Source organism: Schistocerca serialis, chromosome 1, assembly GCF_023864345.2.
Source record: "Schistocerca serialis cubense isolate TAMUIC-IGC-003099 chromosome 1, iqSchSeri2.2, whole genome shotgun sequence".
In the NCBI taxonomy this organism is placed as follows: domain Eukaryota; kingdom Metazoa; phylum Arthropoda; class Insecta; order Orthoptera; family Acrididae; genus Schistocerca; species Schistocerca serialis.
This window is the reverse complement of record NC_064638.1, coordinates 334,304,134-334,323,259: the sequence shown is the minus strand read 5'-3', so window position 1 is coordinate 334,323,259 and position 19,126 is coordinate 334,304,134. Positions and strand designations below refer to the sequence as shown.

At 42.2% G+C, this 19,126-nt stretch overlaps 1 protein-coding gene across 1 annotated transcript in view; it reads left to right on the top strand.

Annotated features, from left to right (window-relative positions):
- LOC126471156 (transcriptional repressor scratch 2-like) overlaps nt 1-8,760 on the top strand; it is a 32,981-nt gene extending 24,221 nt beyond the window's left edge. The window contains exons 4-6 of the mRNA XM_050099289.1: nt 4,330-4,479; nt 7,804-7,905; nt 8,158-8,760. Coding sequence (XP_049955246.1) covers nt 4,330-4,479; nt 7,804-7,905; nt 8,158-8,760 — 855 coding nt within the window. The remainder of the gene's footprint in view (nt 1-4,329; nt 4,480-7,803; nt 7,906-8,157) is intronic.
- The last annotated feature ends 10,366 nt before the right edge of the window (nt 8,761-19,126 follow it).

Genomic DNA, 19,126 nt, shown 5'->3' with positions numbered 1-19,126 from the left:
GCAGAATGTTTGTTTCCAAGGGAGGAGCAGGCAGATGAAGGTGTTTGCCTGTCGAAGCAAACAATGTCTCGTCGAATCCTGGACATGGCAGCGGATTTAGAGACACAGCTAGCAAAAAGGCGGAGAGCTTTGTAGCATTTTCGCTAGCTCTTGACGAAACCACCGACATATCGGGCTGCGCTCAGCTTGCAGTCTTTGTGCGTGGTGTCGACGTAGAGCTGCAAGTAACTGAAGAACTCTTGGATGTGGTACCACGCGATTACACCGCAACAGGACGTGACATTTTTGAAGCTGTTTGTGAATCAGTGGAAAACACGAATTTGCCGTGGGGTAAGCTCCATTCTGTAGCGACTGACGGTGCACCACAAATGATCGGGTGTCACCAAGGTTTTGCTTCTCGTTTGAAATATAAACTCAGGGATGAATTCGTGAGAGACATTTTTACTCTCCATTGTTTTATTCACCAAGAGGCACTGAGTGCTGAAACAGTAGAGCTAGGTGGCGTAATGAAAAATGTCGTGAAGTGTGTGAATTTTGCGTGGCGTCACGGTATGAATCATGGGCAATTCAAAGGATTCCTGAAATATATGGAAGCGGAGTATGGGGATGTACCTTACCACAGTACAGTTCGTTGGCTGAGTCGGTAATGGACGTTTAACGTTCTTCAGTCGCCTTGCTTCTTTAAAACTACCTGAAGGTACTACTTTTGGCGATTACCAAGCAAACTTAAAACAGCTCATCATGTCGTTTGAAACACGATTCCGAGACCTCATTAGTTTGGAAAAGGAATTTAAGGTGTTCAGCACTCCTTTTTCAGTTTCCCCCGATGACTTGTCACCGTCACTTCAATTGGAGATTATTGATTTGCAAAATTCAACTTTGTTGAAAGAGAGGTACTACAACACGTTGGATTTGTCACGACGGTATCGTTCATTACAGCAAAAAACATTTCCCAAGCTTCACAACAATGCCGCTCAGATCATGTGCATGTTTGGTTCTACGTATTGTTCTGATCAGCTTTTCTCAGCAATGAAAAGAGTAAAAAGTAAGGAACGATCGTTTCTTCAGGATGCAACAATGAAGGCCATTCTCCGCATTAACCCTGCGAACACTTTCACGCCTGATGTTTCCGATCTTGTAATGAAAAGAAAACGTCAAGCTACAGAGGCCCAATAAATTTAGTAGGCAATTTCTTGTAAAAGAGTTGTTGCTTATTTATTTCCTGAACATCGTATTTCCTGGTGTAGCATGTCACCACGTCTTAGCAGCTAAGAGTATGGGGTTGTCGATCTTGTAAGACGCAGCTGGCACATCAAAACGCTTGCCTTGCCGCCTGCCTCAGCCAGCCGTGCCACGTGCCGGCCCACTTGAATGGCCACAGCCAGCGACACGGCTCCTTGGAGCACGGAACGCTCTGCGGCTCACAACGGAGCCGGCGAGCTGGAACAGCCTAGTCAAGAGTGTGCCGGTAACACCACGTTTCAGGCATTACCACTCATTATGGCCTGTGCAGTAGAATATGGCCTCACTTAACGACAGAGAGCAGGGGCGTTTGCGTAGAATTGTCGGTGCTAACAGACAAGCAACACGGAGTGAAGTAACCGCAGAAATCAATGTCAGACGGAAGACGAACTTATCCGTTAGAGCAGTGCGGCGAAATTTGGTGTTGATGAGCTATGGCAGCAGATGACCGATGCGAGTGCCTTTGGCAACAGCACGACATCACCTGCAGCACATCTCCTGGACTCGTGACGACATCGGTTGGACCTTAAACGGCCATTTACAGTAGGTAAGACCTTATGATAGGGTTCCAGTGTGGCGTAGACACACGAAGCCATGGACACAAGCTCTCAACAAGGCACTTTGCAAAGTGGAGGTGGCTCCATAATCGTGTGGGCGGTGTTTACTCGGAATGGACTGGGTCCTATGGTCAGATTCGACCGATCATTGACTGGTAATGGTTATATTCGGCTCCTTTGAGACCATTTGTTCCCAAACAACGTTTGCCGGCCGAAGTGGCCGTGCGGTTAAAGGCGCTGCAGTCTGGAACTACGAGACCGCTTCGGTCGCAGGTTCGAATCCTGCCTCGGGCATGGCTGTTTGTGATGTCCTTAGGTTAGTTAGGTTTAACTAGTTCTAAGTTCTAGGGGACTAATGACCTCAGCAGTTGAGTCCCATAGTGCTCAGAGCCATTTTTTTGAACCAAACAACGTTGGAATTTTTATGGATGACAATGTGCCATGTCACCAGGCCACAATTGTTCGCGATTGGCTTGAAGAACATTGTGGACAATTTGGGCGAATGATTTTTCTATCCACATTGCCCTACACGAATCTCACCGAACATTTATCTAATCGAGAGTTCTCTTCGAGTCCAAAAGTTTGCACCGGCAACACGTTCGTGATTATGGACGAATATAGAGGCAGCGTGGCTTAGTATTACTGGACGGGACTTCCAACGACTTGTTGATTGAGTCTTACATCTCCCATCTCATAGTCATCCATTACGGCCTTTCTATGCATAACATTGTCTTCAAATATATGTACTTTACGTAAACCATCCGTATGTTCCTTCCACTTATCAGTCTTCTGCAGTCATGAAGAAAATGACATTTATGGGCGTGTAGTACAAAGAGTTTCCTTATTTATTGTCCATATACAACGAAGAAAAAATTACTGCGTTGTACTTGCTATTTAAAAGTATAAGCAACATTTAAATAATTTAGTAAGAGCAGAATCATAGTATTTGCAGCTAGATGGTACTTCTATTGAAAATTCGGTCTCAGCATCTTAACTGGCACCTTTATTCCCATATAACCTATTGAAAGATTTTGTCCTTGTTGAAATGACAAGGCGCTGGAACATCAAATTGGTTTTAACTATTTTGTTCATTTATTTATATACTTATGACTCGTTTTAAAGCAAAACTTTTCACATACTCGTTATGCAACTTTATTGGGTTACACAAAGAAGATAGTTGAGCAGAGAACCTCATGTATCAAACTCAATGGCTACGAAGAACCTTCTGACAGCATCTTAACGCTATCCTACGCTGTCCGACGCAACTATCACCAACTTGGCGCCCAAAATACATTATATATTAAGAGTCGAGCTTCGAGTGTCTTGTACAACATGGTGTAGTCCAAGTTAGCAACAATTTGACTGTCTTAGTTGAAACTACTTCAAGATTACTTTATAATGTGTTTTTGGGAAATAATTAATTACATAAATATTTACAAGCCTAATTGTTAATAACAAAGGTTGCAGATTTTGACAATATGAAAAATAAACGCTTCCGATTATTTGATGAAATGGATTTCAATATAGATAGTAGAATTAGAAGAATTACAAGTGGAGACAGAAATTTAGTCTACATGAAAACTGAAACATAAGAATATTAAATTTACTGTAAATTTGTTTTTTGACGATTTAAATGGTTCAAATGGCTCTGAGCACTATGCGACTTAACTTCTCAGGTCATCAGTCGCCTTTAACTTAGAACTAAATAAACCTAACTAACCTAAGGACATGACACACATCCATGCCCGAGGCAGGATTCGAACCTACGACCGTAGCGGTCGCGCGGTTCCAGACTGTAGCGCCTAGAACTGCTCGGTCACTTCGGTTGGCTGTGCTTACTAATTTTCATGTTCAAGATCGGTATTACGAAATGGATCGATATGAATAATAAAGACATATTAACATAAAAACAGTTTCTTGGTAGTCAGTTACGTTCAGAAATATTTACAGATACGGAATATAAAGTTTAAGTAAGAAAATTAACCCAAGTCTAGTGACAATTTATACGGGATCAAACATTTCGGTTGACCCGCGAAAGCCGACCGGAGTGGCCGAGCGGTTCTAGGCACCACAGTCTGGAACCGCGCAACCGCTACGGTCGCAGGTTCGAATCCTGCCTAGAGCATGGATGTGTGTGCTGTCCTTCGGTTAGTTAGGTTTAAGTAGTTCGAAGTTCTAGGAGACTGATGACCTGAGAAGTTAAGTCCCATAGTGCTCAGAGCCATTTGAACCATTGACCCGCGAAAGTTCCGGTGAGCTAACGTTCACAACAATGGGAAGAAAACAATTAAGAGCTCTTAGCATAAACTGTCATCATTTTGCGTTAAATCGATGATTGTGATAACGCAGTTTTCGCGGTTGCCGACAGATTCTGTACCAGGTGACGGACGAGCAGCAGCATCCGCACGAGCTGCTGATCCACGAGCCACAGCCGGTGCCGGTGCCGCTGCAGATGCAGATGCAGATGCAGATGCAGATGCAGGTGCACGAGGTGGTCCACGAGGTCGTGCACGTGGAGCACGTGGAGGAGGGCGCGCCTCCGCCGGACTGCTACTACGAGCCGGTGCCGCAGCCGCCACCGCCGCCGCCGCCCTCGCTCACGCCGCCCACGTCCGAGTACTCGTCCGACGCCGAGAACAACCCGCCCCCGCAGGTGCCGTCCCCCGGCCCTGTCCAGGTGGTGCACACCGAGCCGCCGCCCCCGCAGCCGCAGCAGCCGCCGCCCACCCATCACCAGCACCACCACGAGCACCACCACCAGCAGGTGAGCGCCACACCCCTCTCCTCTGCTGCGCTTTAGCTGAACCCGCTTGATCTTTATCCCTGGGCTGACAGTCGTCACTACCATTTCGTTTCTTCAACTGTTGTTAAAAAATTAGTTGAAATGTGCATGTACACAACTTAAACTTCATTGCTCACAATAGAGTTTTAGCAACATTTATCAGATGGTCGAAGTAGAGAAGATATAAAATGTAGACTGGCAATGGCATGGGAAGCGTTTCTGAAGAAGAAAAATTTGTTAACATCGAGTATAGATTTAAGTGTCAGGAAGTCATTTCTGAAAGTATTTGTATGAAGTGTAGCCATGCATGGAAGTGAGACATGGACGATAAATAGTTTGGACAAGATGAGAATAGAAGATTTCGAAATGTGGTGCTACAGAAGAATGCTGAAGATTAGATGGGTAGATCACATAACTAATGAGGAGGTATTGAATAGAATTTGGGAGAAGAGATGTTTGTGGCACAACTTGACAAGAAGAAGGGACCGGTTGGTAGGACATGTTCTGAGGCATCAAGGGATCACAAATTTAGTGTTGGAGGGCAGCGTGGAGGGTAGAAATCGTAGGGGGAGACCAAGAGATGAACACACTAAGCAGATTCAGAAGGATGTAGGTTGCAGTAAGTACTGGGAGACGAAGAAGCTTGCTCAGGATAGAGTAGCTATTTATGAAGTCGCCCGAAATCGGCATTGAAAGTATCTCCTAAACTCGATCGAAGTATGACGCCACGTCAATTTGGACGGCTTTCGAAATGTGACTCAAACAGCTACGCTACGTACCCATGTTTATTTCAAATTAGAGTGAAAGTCAAACTCGTGGCAGCTGTTCCTACCAGTTGTAGTAACGATTTGTACCACAAGTCAATCAAGCTTCCACAAGTGTTTCAACAAAGATCGGTGAAGCTAAAATGAAAGTAAAACTTTCCTCGACGGCCTCATAACGTAATTAAGAAGGAAAATTTTAACAGCGTTTCAGTGAAAGATTAAAAAATAAATATTGTATAAAATCAGCGAAGCCTTAAATCGAACTAAAAGGCAAGCTGTGATGTCATGCAGAATAGAGAGTTACTAACTGTGCCGCTATTAGTCGTCTGCCTTTTGCAGAAACTTGCCATCACCTGTTGCATTACCAGTTTTTGGTTATGCTTGTTGACAACTGATTCTCAAGTTCCATCAGATTTCTTTCCTACCTAAAAGAATTTTAGCCATTCTTAAACTCATTTTCTGTTAGTGGATTCTGTTATTTATACTCTTAAAAACGAAATATACTTCTTAGTGTCCACATTCTACAATTAGTGTTAAAGCTTCGCTTCACTACACTTTAACCCGAAGCTCTACGCTTAGCACTGCTACAAATAAATGCCAGCTATTGTTTGTGTCGCTCCATGAGTACGTGAATGAGCAAATTGTTAATATGTCTGGTAAGTGATAAATTCGCCGAACGTTTCAGATGAACGTTATATTATACTGTTATTCTGTAGCTTTGTCACACTTGTAGGTTTCTGTATCTCACTCCCAAAACGGAACCCTTATAGAACTAGCTCAATTTTTGAATATCTTTTCTTGAACAAATCATCCAACTTGCCAGAAAATGTAATCATTTGTTAATCTGTATATGTATATCGCTTCTACCGATAAGGATAATTTTTCGTGGTGTGACTTTTTTGTATATCTGCACTACTGGCCATTAAAATCGCAACACCACGAAGATGACGTGCTACAGACTCGAAATTTTACCGACAGGAAGAAGAAGCTGTGATATGCAGAAGATTAGCTTTTCAGAGCATTCACACAAGGTTAGCGCCGGTGGCGACACCTGCAACGTGCTTATATGAGGAATGTTTGCAACCGATTTCTCATTAACAAACAGCAGTTGACCGGCGTTGCCTCGTGAAACATTGTTGTGATGCCTTGTGTAAGGAGGAGAAATGCGTAGCATCACGTTTCCGACTTTGATAAGGGTCGGATTGTAGACTATCGCGATTGTGGTTTATCGTATCGCGACATTGCTGCTCGCGTTGGTCGAGATCCAACGACTGTTAGCAGAATATGGAATCGGTGGGTTCAGGAGGGTAATACGGAACGCCTTGCTGGATCCCAACGGCCTCCTATCATTAGCAGTCGAGATGACAGGCATCTTATCCGCATGGCTGTAACGGATCGTGCAGCCACGTCTCGATCCCTGAGTCAGCAGTTGGGGACGTTTGCAAGACAACAACCATCTGCACGAACAGTTTGCCGACGTTTGCAGCAGCATGGACTATCAGCTCGGAGACCATGGCTGCGGTTACCCTTGACGCCTGCGATGGTGTACTCAACGACGAACCTGGGTGCACGAATGGTAAAACGTCAGTTTTTCGGATGATTCCAGGTTCTGTTTACACTGTCATGATGGTCGCATCAGTGTTTGGCGACATCGCGGTGAACGCACATTGGAAATGTGTATTCGTCATCGCCATACTGGCTTATCAGCCGGCGTGATGGTATGGGGTGCCATAGGTTACACGTCTCGGTCGACTCTTGTTCGCATTGACGGCACTTTGAACGGTGGACGTTACATTTCAGATGTGTTACGACCCGCGGCTCTACCCTTCATTCGATCCCCGCGAAATCCTACATTTCTGCAGGATAATGCACGACCGCATGTTGCAGGTCCTGTACGGGCCTTTCTGGATACAGAAAATGTTCGACTGCTGCCCTGGCCAGCACATTCTCCAGATCTCTGACCAATTGAAAACGTCTGGTCAATGGTGGCCCAGCTACTGGCTCGTCACAATACGCCAGTCACTACTCTTGATGAACTGTGGTATCGTCTTGAAGATGCATGGGCAGCTGTACCTGCACACGCCATCCAATCTCTGTTTGACTCAATGCCCAGGCGTATTACGGCCAGAGGTGGTTGTTCTGGGAACTGATTTTTACGGATCTAAGCACCCAAATTGCGTGAAAATGTAATCACATGTCAGTTCCATTATAATATATTTGTCCAATGAATACCCGATTATCATCTGCATTTCTTCTTGGTGTAACAATTTTAATGGCCAGTAGTGTAGATACTGATTATGATGCTGCTGCAAAACATTTAATCCATCCCATACGATCAAGGTGACCATGAATAAGAAAGTAGATATCTGTGTTTTTTGTTATTTAAGGAAAGATGGCACCTGGACTCCATATACAATTTTTTTTGCAGGTGGCGACTGTGATTCCTCCACCGGCGCAGAAGACATCTGTGATATATACCTACGACGCTTTGATGGCGGCCGACGGGCGCACGAAGAACAGAAAGGTCAACAAACCGGTGGTGACGGCGGCGGTGGTGGCTGTGACGGAAACGGTGCCCGCGCACACCGCGACGACCACGACGCAGACGCAGCCGCAGACGCAGACACAGACGGTGACGTCGGCGGCGACTCCGGTGATCGTGAGCACGGCAGCCGTACAGGCGGCGGCGGCGGCAGCGGCGGCGGCGTCGTGCGAGGCTGCGGCGGTCGCGTCTCCCGGCGAACAGGAGGCGGCGCCGCCGGGCATCGGCGGCGGCGCCGTCGTCGTGCTGGCGGAGGGCACCCAGGGGCAGCCGCAAGACGGCGCCGCAGGCACCGCCCCCGCTGGCGCCGGCGGCAAGGCGGGCGGCGGCAAGTACGTCTGCAGCGAGTGCGGCAAGCAGTACGCCACGTCGTCGAACCTGTCGCGGCACAAGCAGACGCACCGCTCGCTCGACTCGCAGGCGGCGCGCAAGTGCGTGACGTGCGGCAAGGCGTACGTGAGCATGCCGGCGCTCGCCATGCACCTGCTCACGCACAAGCTGTCGCACGCGTGCGGCGTCTGCGGGAAGCTCTTCTCGCGGCCGTGGCTGCTGCAGGGGCACCTGCGCTCGCACACCGGAGAGAAGCCCTTCGGCTGCGCGCACTGCGGCAAGGCGTTCGCCGACCGCTCCAACCTGCGCGCCCACATGCAGACGCACTCGCAGGACAAGAACTTCGCCTGCTCTCGCTGCCACAAGACGTTCGCGCTCAAGTCCTACCTCAACAAGCACCTCGAGTCGGCTTGCTTCAAGGACGACGAGAACCAACCGCCGCCGATGCCGACTGCCTCCTCCAACACGACGACGGTTCTCACGTCCACTCACTTGCAGGACGGGAACGATGTCGAGGTCGAGGTCGAGATAGAGCTCGTCTAATAGTAGAGGACGCACCTGATGATACCCACCAGATCCCAACTCCCTGAAGGCTGGCGGATAGCACCTCGTGAAAGTTGCCTCCGTTTTGATTCCCAACGGTTGGTACATTGTTAGCCCCCAGCTTACCTTTCCATACTTGGAGCGTTGGACAATAACATCCGTATACTCACTGCGCCGTTTCATTATCTAATTTAATGTTCTTTGATACACTGTCAAGTCTGTGCCCTGTTTCATTGCTGATAGCTACATTCAGACGACTTTTTTCGTGATACTCCATCATCACCATTCTCAAGGTTTAAGGTTTCCGGCTTCTTATTAGTGTGAACTTCGATAATTGTGGAATTTAATCTCACTCCATAGAAGTTTTCTTTTTGTCTGATAGAAAAAAAGCTGCGCCGCGCAAAAATCTTGTTACAGAACACCGACACAATAAGTGCAGTTTTAGGAAAGGACTGCATTCATCCCACGACTTCAGTGGCAATATATAAGAGAGCAGAGCCGGTTCGCGAAGTGCTCTCTGCGAGTCTTCGTTTCATTCCTTTCCCCTGATCCGCACCCTCCCCACGAGCTAATGACCTCGGCTACTAATACGGTACAACGAAGTCCCTGTGCGGCCTCTCACAGGCAGGAGCCAGGGACCAATCAGAACTAAGGACAGAGATCACAGCACCAGCAGAATGTGCAATAGTGCGTAAGAGTAAACTACCCATCCACCAAGGTTCGATGTTAGGGAGTAGACAAAGAACAACACAATGCACTTTCAATTTCGAAACATGATCTTTCAAGGTAAGCAGCTGTGTCGTGTCTATGTCGTCTTTAATGTGGACTGAGTTGTGTATGGAAGTGACTACCATGTTAATATTGGTATAAATGTAGCAATAAAGTAATTAACAGGGAAATGAAATTTGACTTCTGCGTTTCTGAGAGTCAAACAAAAATATTTGCCGCGCGGAGAGACGGAGAAAGCTTGGTAATCGCGGTTGACTCTAATTGGTTTTTGCCAATAGCAAGGCGTCCACTATTATTGTTTCCGGTTGCACGGCTGTTGGTAGCGTGTTCCCCTAATATTCATTCTGCCTGGCAATGAAGTCAGTTACTGTATCCCTGTTAATCTACCATACAATTGTTTAATGGTATATAATGAAATTATTCTTAATAATATTGTTTCGTATATTACTATTTACAGAATGCTGCATGGGAAGCTTATATTTATAAAGAAAAGTTCTCAATAAGCATATCTTCTCATCAGCATTATTTTTAAAGAGAAATTTCTACAGCGCAACTGTCGAGACGTGTCTCAAGTTGCGTTATTCGCTGTTCACTTTTTCATTTAGTTACCTGTCGTGGTACAAGAGAATGATAGAAACTTGGCTGAGCATTGGAAACATGTTGGAAAATCCTTTTTCTCTATATCTAGGCCTATCTCTCTCTTTGTTGCTTGAGCTAAGCACGATACACTAAGCGCTACCGATATTTTAAACCAAAGATATGAGTTTTCAAGAACGATTATTCTAGTGTAGAAACTAATGAATTTGTAGTTCATAAAGTAAGCAGCGAAGGCGAAATTTTGTACCACAGAAATATTTTTGTCAAAATAGGGTACTGAATAATTTCTTCACTATTTTCCTTTTTTGCAAATAGGAAGTTACCGGTATAAGACTGGTAGTCAGCTTGTATAGAATAGCTCATATGAGGGCAGTATTAATGATGCAAAGTTGCGCTTAAGGTGCAGCCGTTGCCTGAAATGGGAACTCATTGTCTTCTTTACTGTCAGCACTTCAGGACGTTGATTCGTTACACAGTTTCAGTATCGCAAATGAGAATGCGCGTAACTGTTCCTTCAGATGAGAAGATTACGTTTCGTTATGAGAAGAAAGCTCTAGTATTTACCCCTTATGTGTGTTATGATTACAAGGAAACACACTTGCGGCTTTGATGAAATTAGGCACAAATTCAGGTTGAATTTCTTCACAATCTTCTCCTTCATACGAGGGCTAGTGATAAAGATGTAACTGTCACCTAAAAAATGAAGTTACGTAACTATTTCCTTTTATTCGTTTGCAGGTGCATGTCCGCAATTCTGATACAGAATGAAATTCCAACGCTACGGGACCCTAGAACGTCACTAGAGGAGCCGAAACAGAATGGCTCATACCGCCGACGAATTGGGGTATCGTGCGGTAATTCGGTTTTGATAGGAGCGGAAATATTGTATCTACGTCACGCAAACCTAGGTGATTTCTTTAACGATTTGGTTTGGCCTCATGTAGCTACAATATTTCCACTGCTGCCGAAAACAAACTACCACACGATGCTACAGTTTATCAACGGGCTTTTCCACTTCGTTTTGTCTTCTCTTCCGGAACACGCGGTACTATGGCACACGGAGTTCAATCTGTACCAGTGTACTGGACTGCAGATACCTGTAAACGATAAAAAAATAATTACGTACTTTAATATATAGTACTTTCGTTTATTCGAAGTGGTAATTAAAACTTTATTACTGTCCCAGTAATAGTGTAATTTTTAATTCTGAAATGTTATTCAGCACGTATATTTGTTATTTACAGAAATTATTTGAAGCATCGATCTTCCACGTTAATGTTTAAGAGATTTAACTGAGATTGAATCACGTATCTTACAGAGAAACTAACAAATACTTGTGCATCTGTGATGTGTCTCCATACCTTCAACCCACCGACGCTAACACGTGACACAACGATTTTTCTGTCTAATGGGCTCATTCCAGCAGAAGACCAGTTATCTTAGGCCTACGTAAGATGTAAGTTCAATGTACTATTCGCATATGTAACGAAAGACTGATTTCATATTTACTTTGGCGGCGTAATTGTAATTGTTGGAGTTTAGAAAATACTTCCGCTTTTAAGAGCAAGAGGCAACAAACGAAGTACAGATTTTTCTGATACCGTTTGACTCCTCGGCACTCGTACATGAACACACGACAACGGCTGCACCTATGGGCAAACTGATGAGAATAGGCGTAGAAGGAGGATAGTAAGGGAGAGCGTGGGCCAGTTGTGGAACAAGAGGAATAAGCGTCTTAAGTCGGGCCACACACTGTAACTCCATGACCACAAGCAGTATGCCAACATACAAGCTGTCGCTGAAGATTAATTACAAATGGCAGAACTGTTGTTTACAGCACACTTCTCTAATATCAGACCACAGAGTACGCAGTTGGAGTGCAAATGCAGTTTTCTAAGAGACTGTCACTAAGATGTGCTATAGCTTTATTTCGAAAAGTTTTATTTGGCTTACTACAACAACATAAGTTGAAAATATGATTTACTGGCAACGACATCTTTGAATACGTGCAAACGGTAATTGTTCCACGACTGGAAGTAGCGTAGAATCGGCCTACACTGCCCCGCCACCATTCCCAAAGATATTGAGTATATTGTAGTTACAGGGACGCTATCTTATTAGCATGTATAATTTATCATTACCAAAACAATTAATGAGCAACGAACTATTTCTTAGTCATATTTAATTAGTTTGTGACCAGATTATTTGGTCAAATTTTGCTGCAAACTAGCAGCATATGTTTGAGATTGTTTCATGTGAAACTGAAGCTTTGAAATAATTCACTGTACCTACATAGTATTGCACTAAGGTATATAACTTTTTTAAAAATATATTATCATAGTTTTTTAACATTTAAATCTACATATGAAGAGAATTATGACGCTGAAATTAGAATTTTGTATGACGTAAAACGTTGCTTTCACTGATGCCAGTTTAAGAAATTGAATAACGAGTTAATCTGAAATTTGAAAAGTCTCAGGGTAGTTCTTTCTTTATTGTGATGATAGGGAGCATGTTTGGAAACATTAGGCCTATTTCATTTATTCTGCAGTATTTCAATGAGATGCTTTATTAGTTATACCAAATATCGGGTATTGTTAATGAAGACCCGTAAAATATCACATCTGCCCTAACACTAGCAATAATAATCAGATAAACAGAGCAACAAAGAGATAGACAAAAACGGGAGAGTCAATTTGTGGATATAAAGTGGAAATATGATGGTGAAATGAAACTATTTTTGGTGTACGTTGAAAAAAAGAGTGTATCAATATCACTTAATAGTATGTCTGCATGTCTGTGTACCATATATGAAAATGTTATATGTTTGCTGGTAATTCGTCTCCAATATTATGGAACTTAGCTTATAGGATATTATTTTATGTGATGTGCTTTGTTAGCTAAGATCTGGTATTATCTGATATTATTATTGCCATAATACTCGTAGATCCTCCTCTAGTCATTGTGCTAAACATTACTGTTATTATTGTTTGTGCTGTGATAATTTATGTCGTGGTAATTTTTGTGTAGTATCTAGTCACCTACTATCGTTAACATGAATGTGGTTTTTTAAATATTTCTGTGTTATTTATGTTGTGTACTTAAAGAAATTGTATCTTTACTGCAGTGTACGAGTAGTTGGTCACATTATTTGCTGGACATGATGTGGGGTGCTGGTAGAAGGCTGAATACTGAAGGAACATGGATAGTAACTGAATATTTAATTACGTCTCTGCAGACTACTGTTCTCCACCGTTGAATAGACATGAGTTAAATAAAAGAGTACTTATGTAATGGCGGAAATGTTGTTATTGTGCTTGTCACTTCTTTTAAGCTCCTAGATACTGAGCGAGAAGTACGGAATGTGGATAAATGTAAAATCGTTAACTCTCAAGGGAGACAGACTGCACGCTGCCGATGGTCCGCAAACTGTTAAAATGAGTGGTTGGGGAGATGTATTCACCGCTGTTTGTTACTGTATCATACAAGTCAACTTAATACTTTGTGAGAATTTAGAAAATAAGTCTTATACCTATATAATCGTTGCTAAGGAAGACATTTCCGTCAGAGAATTGTTTCTAGCTCCCCTGATCAGAACACCTGGAGACTTCGCAGTGCCGTAATAGGTTTGCATATCGTTTATTCACTTTTTTTAGTGAAGGTACATTATTAATATTTCCTTGGTGGGTATCAAAATTTCCAGAGAAATGATTTTTAATAGTCCTAATATGCTTTCAAGAATATTGTTTAGTAATCAGTGTCAAAATTAATATTTTATGTTTCTGGGTAGCTGAGTAATTGTGATGTAAAAAATATGATTCCTACTCACTAGTAGTTCTTTAATTTCAGAACGTATCATAAAGATACATTTATCGAAGCCTAGCTGTTTTGGGTGAACTCTGGCACATTTTCTCCGTATGCAGTTGTACTGATATTTATTCTTCAGTTTTGGCTCTCCGTGTATCAATTTTTCAGTTACTCCCTATCAACCAACGTTATATTATAATGTTATACATGACTTCCACAGCACTTTTTATTAAGAGCGTGCTACTAACGTCTCTCGAATTACGTTTCGTCAGACCTGTCTCTTCACTGCATTCAATTTTTCTGTGTATTTTATTATATTTTTTTCTTTTGCCCTTTTACTGAAATACGCGTCTTCTACATCAAGATTTCTTTATAGAAAAAGTAGGTTCTTCTTGATTTCAATTAAAGACTGATACGAAATGAGATTCTTCTTTAAAAACACAGGACATATGCTATATATTGTTCCTGTCAACTGAGAGCAGCAACATTATTCATGGCTTATCCCAACTGTCTAATCATTTGCAGTTAAATTGTTCCGAATTTGATTTGCATCCGTCTACTTTACTTCGCTATGTTTTATTAATTTTCTCCAGTGTAACTCCATACGGTATTCCGAATAAAGATAAGGAGTTCATGTACAGAACATTGTCTTTCCGAATCACCATGCTACAACATAACAGATACTTCAAATACTCCCATTTTAGCTGCTACGTCACTTGATTTACTATTTTTTCTAATCGCCTATACAAATGTTGTTAGTCTTTTGCTATGAATTACGCAGTTCGCTAGTGACCAAGCACCTTAAACTGTAATTGAATTAGTAATTTGTCTACAAAACTGACACTCTAATAGATTCAGTTATTAATCTCATCAATGATCTTAGGCAAACTACATGATAATCTTTGAGTTAGTTTATACTTAGCAGATAACACAATAACACTACATTCTCCATGAAGCATGAAGCGGAAGTATCACGCACTGTTGGCTTTGGCTTATAAGGCATATGCTCAGACTGATTATGCTTTACATCGATATCGTCTTTGCTTATTTAATATTTAACTTGACCTACTTGCATTCCAATCTTTATCCAGATGCAAGAACAACACAGACAATTCTGTACGTAGAAAGGTCAACTATCTGCAGTAGACAGTACCATGAGATAGATATCATGAAATGTCAACACTACATCCTCCATTCAATATATTCAATGAGTCAGTTACATGAGGTACGAACCGTGAACGCGGTCAAATAAAATTGTTTACGACCTCTCACATCTGAAGAACCCGTCATAAGTAAGTGCCCGTACCTAATATTGTGGTGGAAATCAGTGGGAAATACGGAGACGTCTTGAGCAGCTATCCGCCGTTAGGAAACGGAAGGGTGGGCCGCCAGCCCCGCGGGTTGCCTGGCACGCAGGGGCGCCAGCTGGCGCGGTGCCACTGCGCTGCTGGCGCTGCCATAAAGTTGCCTGCAGTAACGCCGCGCGCGAGTAAAAAGAAAAGAAACCAAAAAGATGGAAAGAGTGGAACTAGGGCCAGGACAGAAAGGAGGAGGAGGACCGGCAGAATCGCCGGCGCCTTCGAGAGTAAGAGCGAATGGGCCGCAAGAGGGCCATCTATAAATTACAAAGAGTTCGCTGCCATTCATCTGCTTCCTCTCCGTGAATCGCCAAGCGACCTTCAAGCAATTACGCCACCAAATGTTACGGAAAGGGAAGATTGGAGTACGAAACTTATCCCGCTGCATCGAAGTCATCCAACAGGATGCCTTTACATACACGTACCAGCCAATCATAATACATTATACGAATGGTGACTTTGCCTTCTACTTAACGCCTTCTACTTAGCGCCTTCATTCAGTATATGTTGATAAAATTGAAAACAGTGAGGGGAGAGACCGAAAAAGTAATAATGACACTGACGTAATCATAATATGCTACAGCAGACAATCGCAAACATCTGAAATGTAATAAATTTAATTATTTGTTTTGAGATAATTTTACACTACAACTTCTTATCGATCTCTGTCTCCTTGGTAACATCTTCAGCTATATCAAAACATGGCTACTCATTTCCTGTTTATGGTGTTGCAGATAAAACGTGCGTCGGTGTTTGATTTATCGTAGGGATTAAGAATTTGTTGACGAAGTCGACTGTTATTTACCGTTTAAACTTTTACGCAGGCTTTCCAGCCAAACTGCAATGTTCTCTCGAAAAAATGCATGTGGCATTTATCCTCATTTCTTTCGGATTGAATTTTATTATTATTTCTTTTGTATTACTGTTTCATTTACAATAGTTACAACAATTAACTTCACTGGGCAATGAACACGTGCAAGTGATTACTGTATCTTCTAACTTGCGCAGGGTACAATACAAAAAATACTGCAATTCCGAGATAATTATATTATTGGAAGAAAAAGACAAAAATTGCATTAATATAAGACAACCCGAAGCTATTTTTATGCTGAAATAGTGAGATTATTTCAATGCTTTTTCGGAGCGTACTTCTTTCGTTACATGGAGTTTTGTCCCACAGTAAACAGACTCACTGCTGTAATGTCTCGATTTATGAAAATTAATGAAACTTTTAATCGAAAAAATATATTTTATGAAAATGACATCAATAAATTATGACGCAATATCACGAAATGACGTTCTGATATCCATCATTAAGCATATTAGGAATCTGAAAAATATGAAGTATGAATCTCTTCGACAATTTACATCGTAGACTGACGTTCTTAGGTATCTGAGATAATTTTTCTGAAACAAATTATTATGAAACATTCTGTCTTGGTGTATCCTTTATTGAGATAAAAATCGGTGGCTTGCTATAGTTTTAACACAACAGTGTGATGTCATATCTGAGTGGTATGGTGTTCGTGAAAACTACAAAGTATAAAATATTTGGTAAGATTGTCAACCAATTTTGAGGCCGTATCAACTAACATTGATAGATAATTTACGTTCTTCCGTGATACAGGAGGAAATCGCCTTGTGCTGCCCCGGCGCATGCTGATCAAGTAGGTGAAGTTTATCTGTTCATATGTGCCGAAGTTGCACGTAGTACTTAATGTTTACGTACCAGAATCTAAAAGTACTACGACCATTAACTCGAAGTGAATACACGTAGAGTACATTTATTTGCGACCAAATTTAAAATTTCCACTATTGACCGTTAATCGTTAAATATTGCTAATGCGTTTAATTAACCTGCAAGAAAATTTAATCCAATTAGTTCGTACACCTAATCACCCTAAACATCGATGCATCGAACCACAACCGTAGCAGGCAATTGGCTTCAGAGTGCCATAAAATTATAATATATTACAGCTATTATAGTCTCTTCAACACGGACTATGGATGGAAGTACGTGTAAATGCATTGAAAACAAAGCGATTACTGTCTTTTTCACCGGTAACTGGTAATGTGAGAGAATTATTTACTATTTTAGGGTTTCGGTTATTGTTTGCTCTGCTTTCGCGACAGAATTTTAAGTCTTATTGCATAATTATCGTTGTTTCTCCGCAGCAACTAACGTTATATAAAAGAGAAGTGATCTTATAACTTAGCTGTAGCGAATATTTGGAGCAAGAGACGAAATTAAATTGGGAAAGAGTTTTTCATAAAATTTCCTCTTGAATAACGACTAATGATTCCTAGAGGGTGTAATGATAATTATAATTAATAAAATATTCCGCTCTATTTGGTCGTGGCCGGGTGGTTCTCCACAGAAAAACCGTAAGTTCGGTCCCCATCTACGGAGGAAATTTTCATGGTTGATTGTAGCTTATTTGAGTGTGCGGTTCATATCCTGGCTCGCAAGTAAGTGCATCAAAAACCCGTTTATGCGTGCTCCCGTGCAGTGACTGACGTCACATGCTTTGAATATCCGAGCGCAGTTGGCCGTTGTCGGTCGCCGTCGTCCATTGTTGCTGTCACCCTGTGGTGGAAAACCGTTACGTATTTTCTCCAGCGCCAGGATTTAGATGTCATACAATTTCACGTCCTCCCATTGCTACTAAAATCGTTTGAGAGTTGCTAGTACTTGAGTTCTACAGGTGCGAATGTCAATGTCTCCTGATTCCAATGCGTATTCCGCAAAAGGTGATCTGTTAACCTCTCCTCTTCTAAAGTTGCTCTCGAGCTCTTCTAGCCGTTCTTCATCAGTCTTGCAAAATTCTCGTTATAATTTTGCTGCAGTCAGTAGCAAGCTAGAGTGTGAATCGGACACTATGAGAAGCTACGATGACCCTGAAAATCTCCTCCACAGATGTGGACGACACGTTTGGTTTTAAAGAGAAATCCCTCTGATCACGGCATAGTGGCCCTCAGTATTTTATTAACTGTGACATTTCCGCCCGTAATGCTTTGCATAACCATTTTTTCTTCGTAGTGTCCCTTTTTCTTCACTGTCATATCGGCACACATTCAGAAATTTGATGCTCGTGTATTGATAATTACCATGTTACATTTCGCTTTCCACGTCATTCGGTTCTTTTTTCGCTTATTGTAAACACATAAAAATAAGATTTTTTTTTACTTGCTTGAGGGATTTCTCTTCATCATTCACGTTATTCTCCTCTCATTCGTAGATTATTCGTTTAACCGACACAAGTCAGTTTCAGCAGGAAGATCATGAAAAATTCGTGGCAAATTAAAACATGTTTCGACATCTATGTCTCATCTAGGGTGGGTTTCTATCGAATTCCGCATAAAATATGGCGCCAAGTTCACTTTTTCTTCTATTTTATACCTAATAGCTATAAGGTGTGCTTTCTTTTAAATTTCCTTTTGGTTGTTCACCTGAAACTATGTTAATTCTGAAACCGAATTTGGACAATCAGACTTCGATTTATGCCTTTTTATTATTCTACTGCATGTTATCCCCAAAGTAGTCGGAAGAGAGTTTTAATGTGTCCCGAGTCTTACTGAATCTCCCCTGAATACATTCATCAATTCTTCCGCGTAGAATTTTATACCGACAAACAGCACCAAAATTATTTGGATTTATGGTTTGTTTTTGATCTTTGCTTTAGAAAGATGATGCAAGACTTTCGTATTCTAGGCTTTACTTTCTCGCTGTCTGCAGCGCGTGTTGGGGTTTCAGCAACTGCTCGTTAGCGGTGTCAACCTATGTTGTGTAACTTATTCGTGATAAGAGTGATGTGTGACGCGCATATTTCAGTTGGAGTAATAATAAGATACTCTTCCAGTCATTTTCTTCCTTA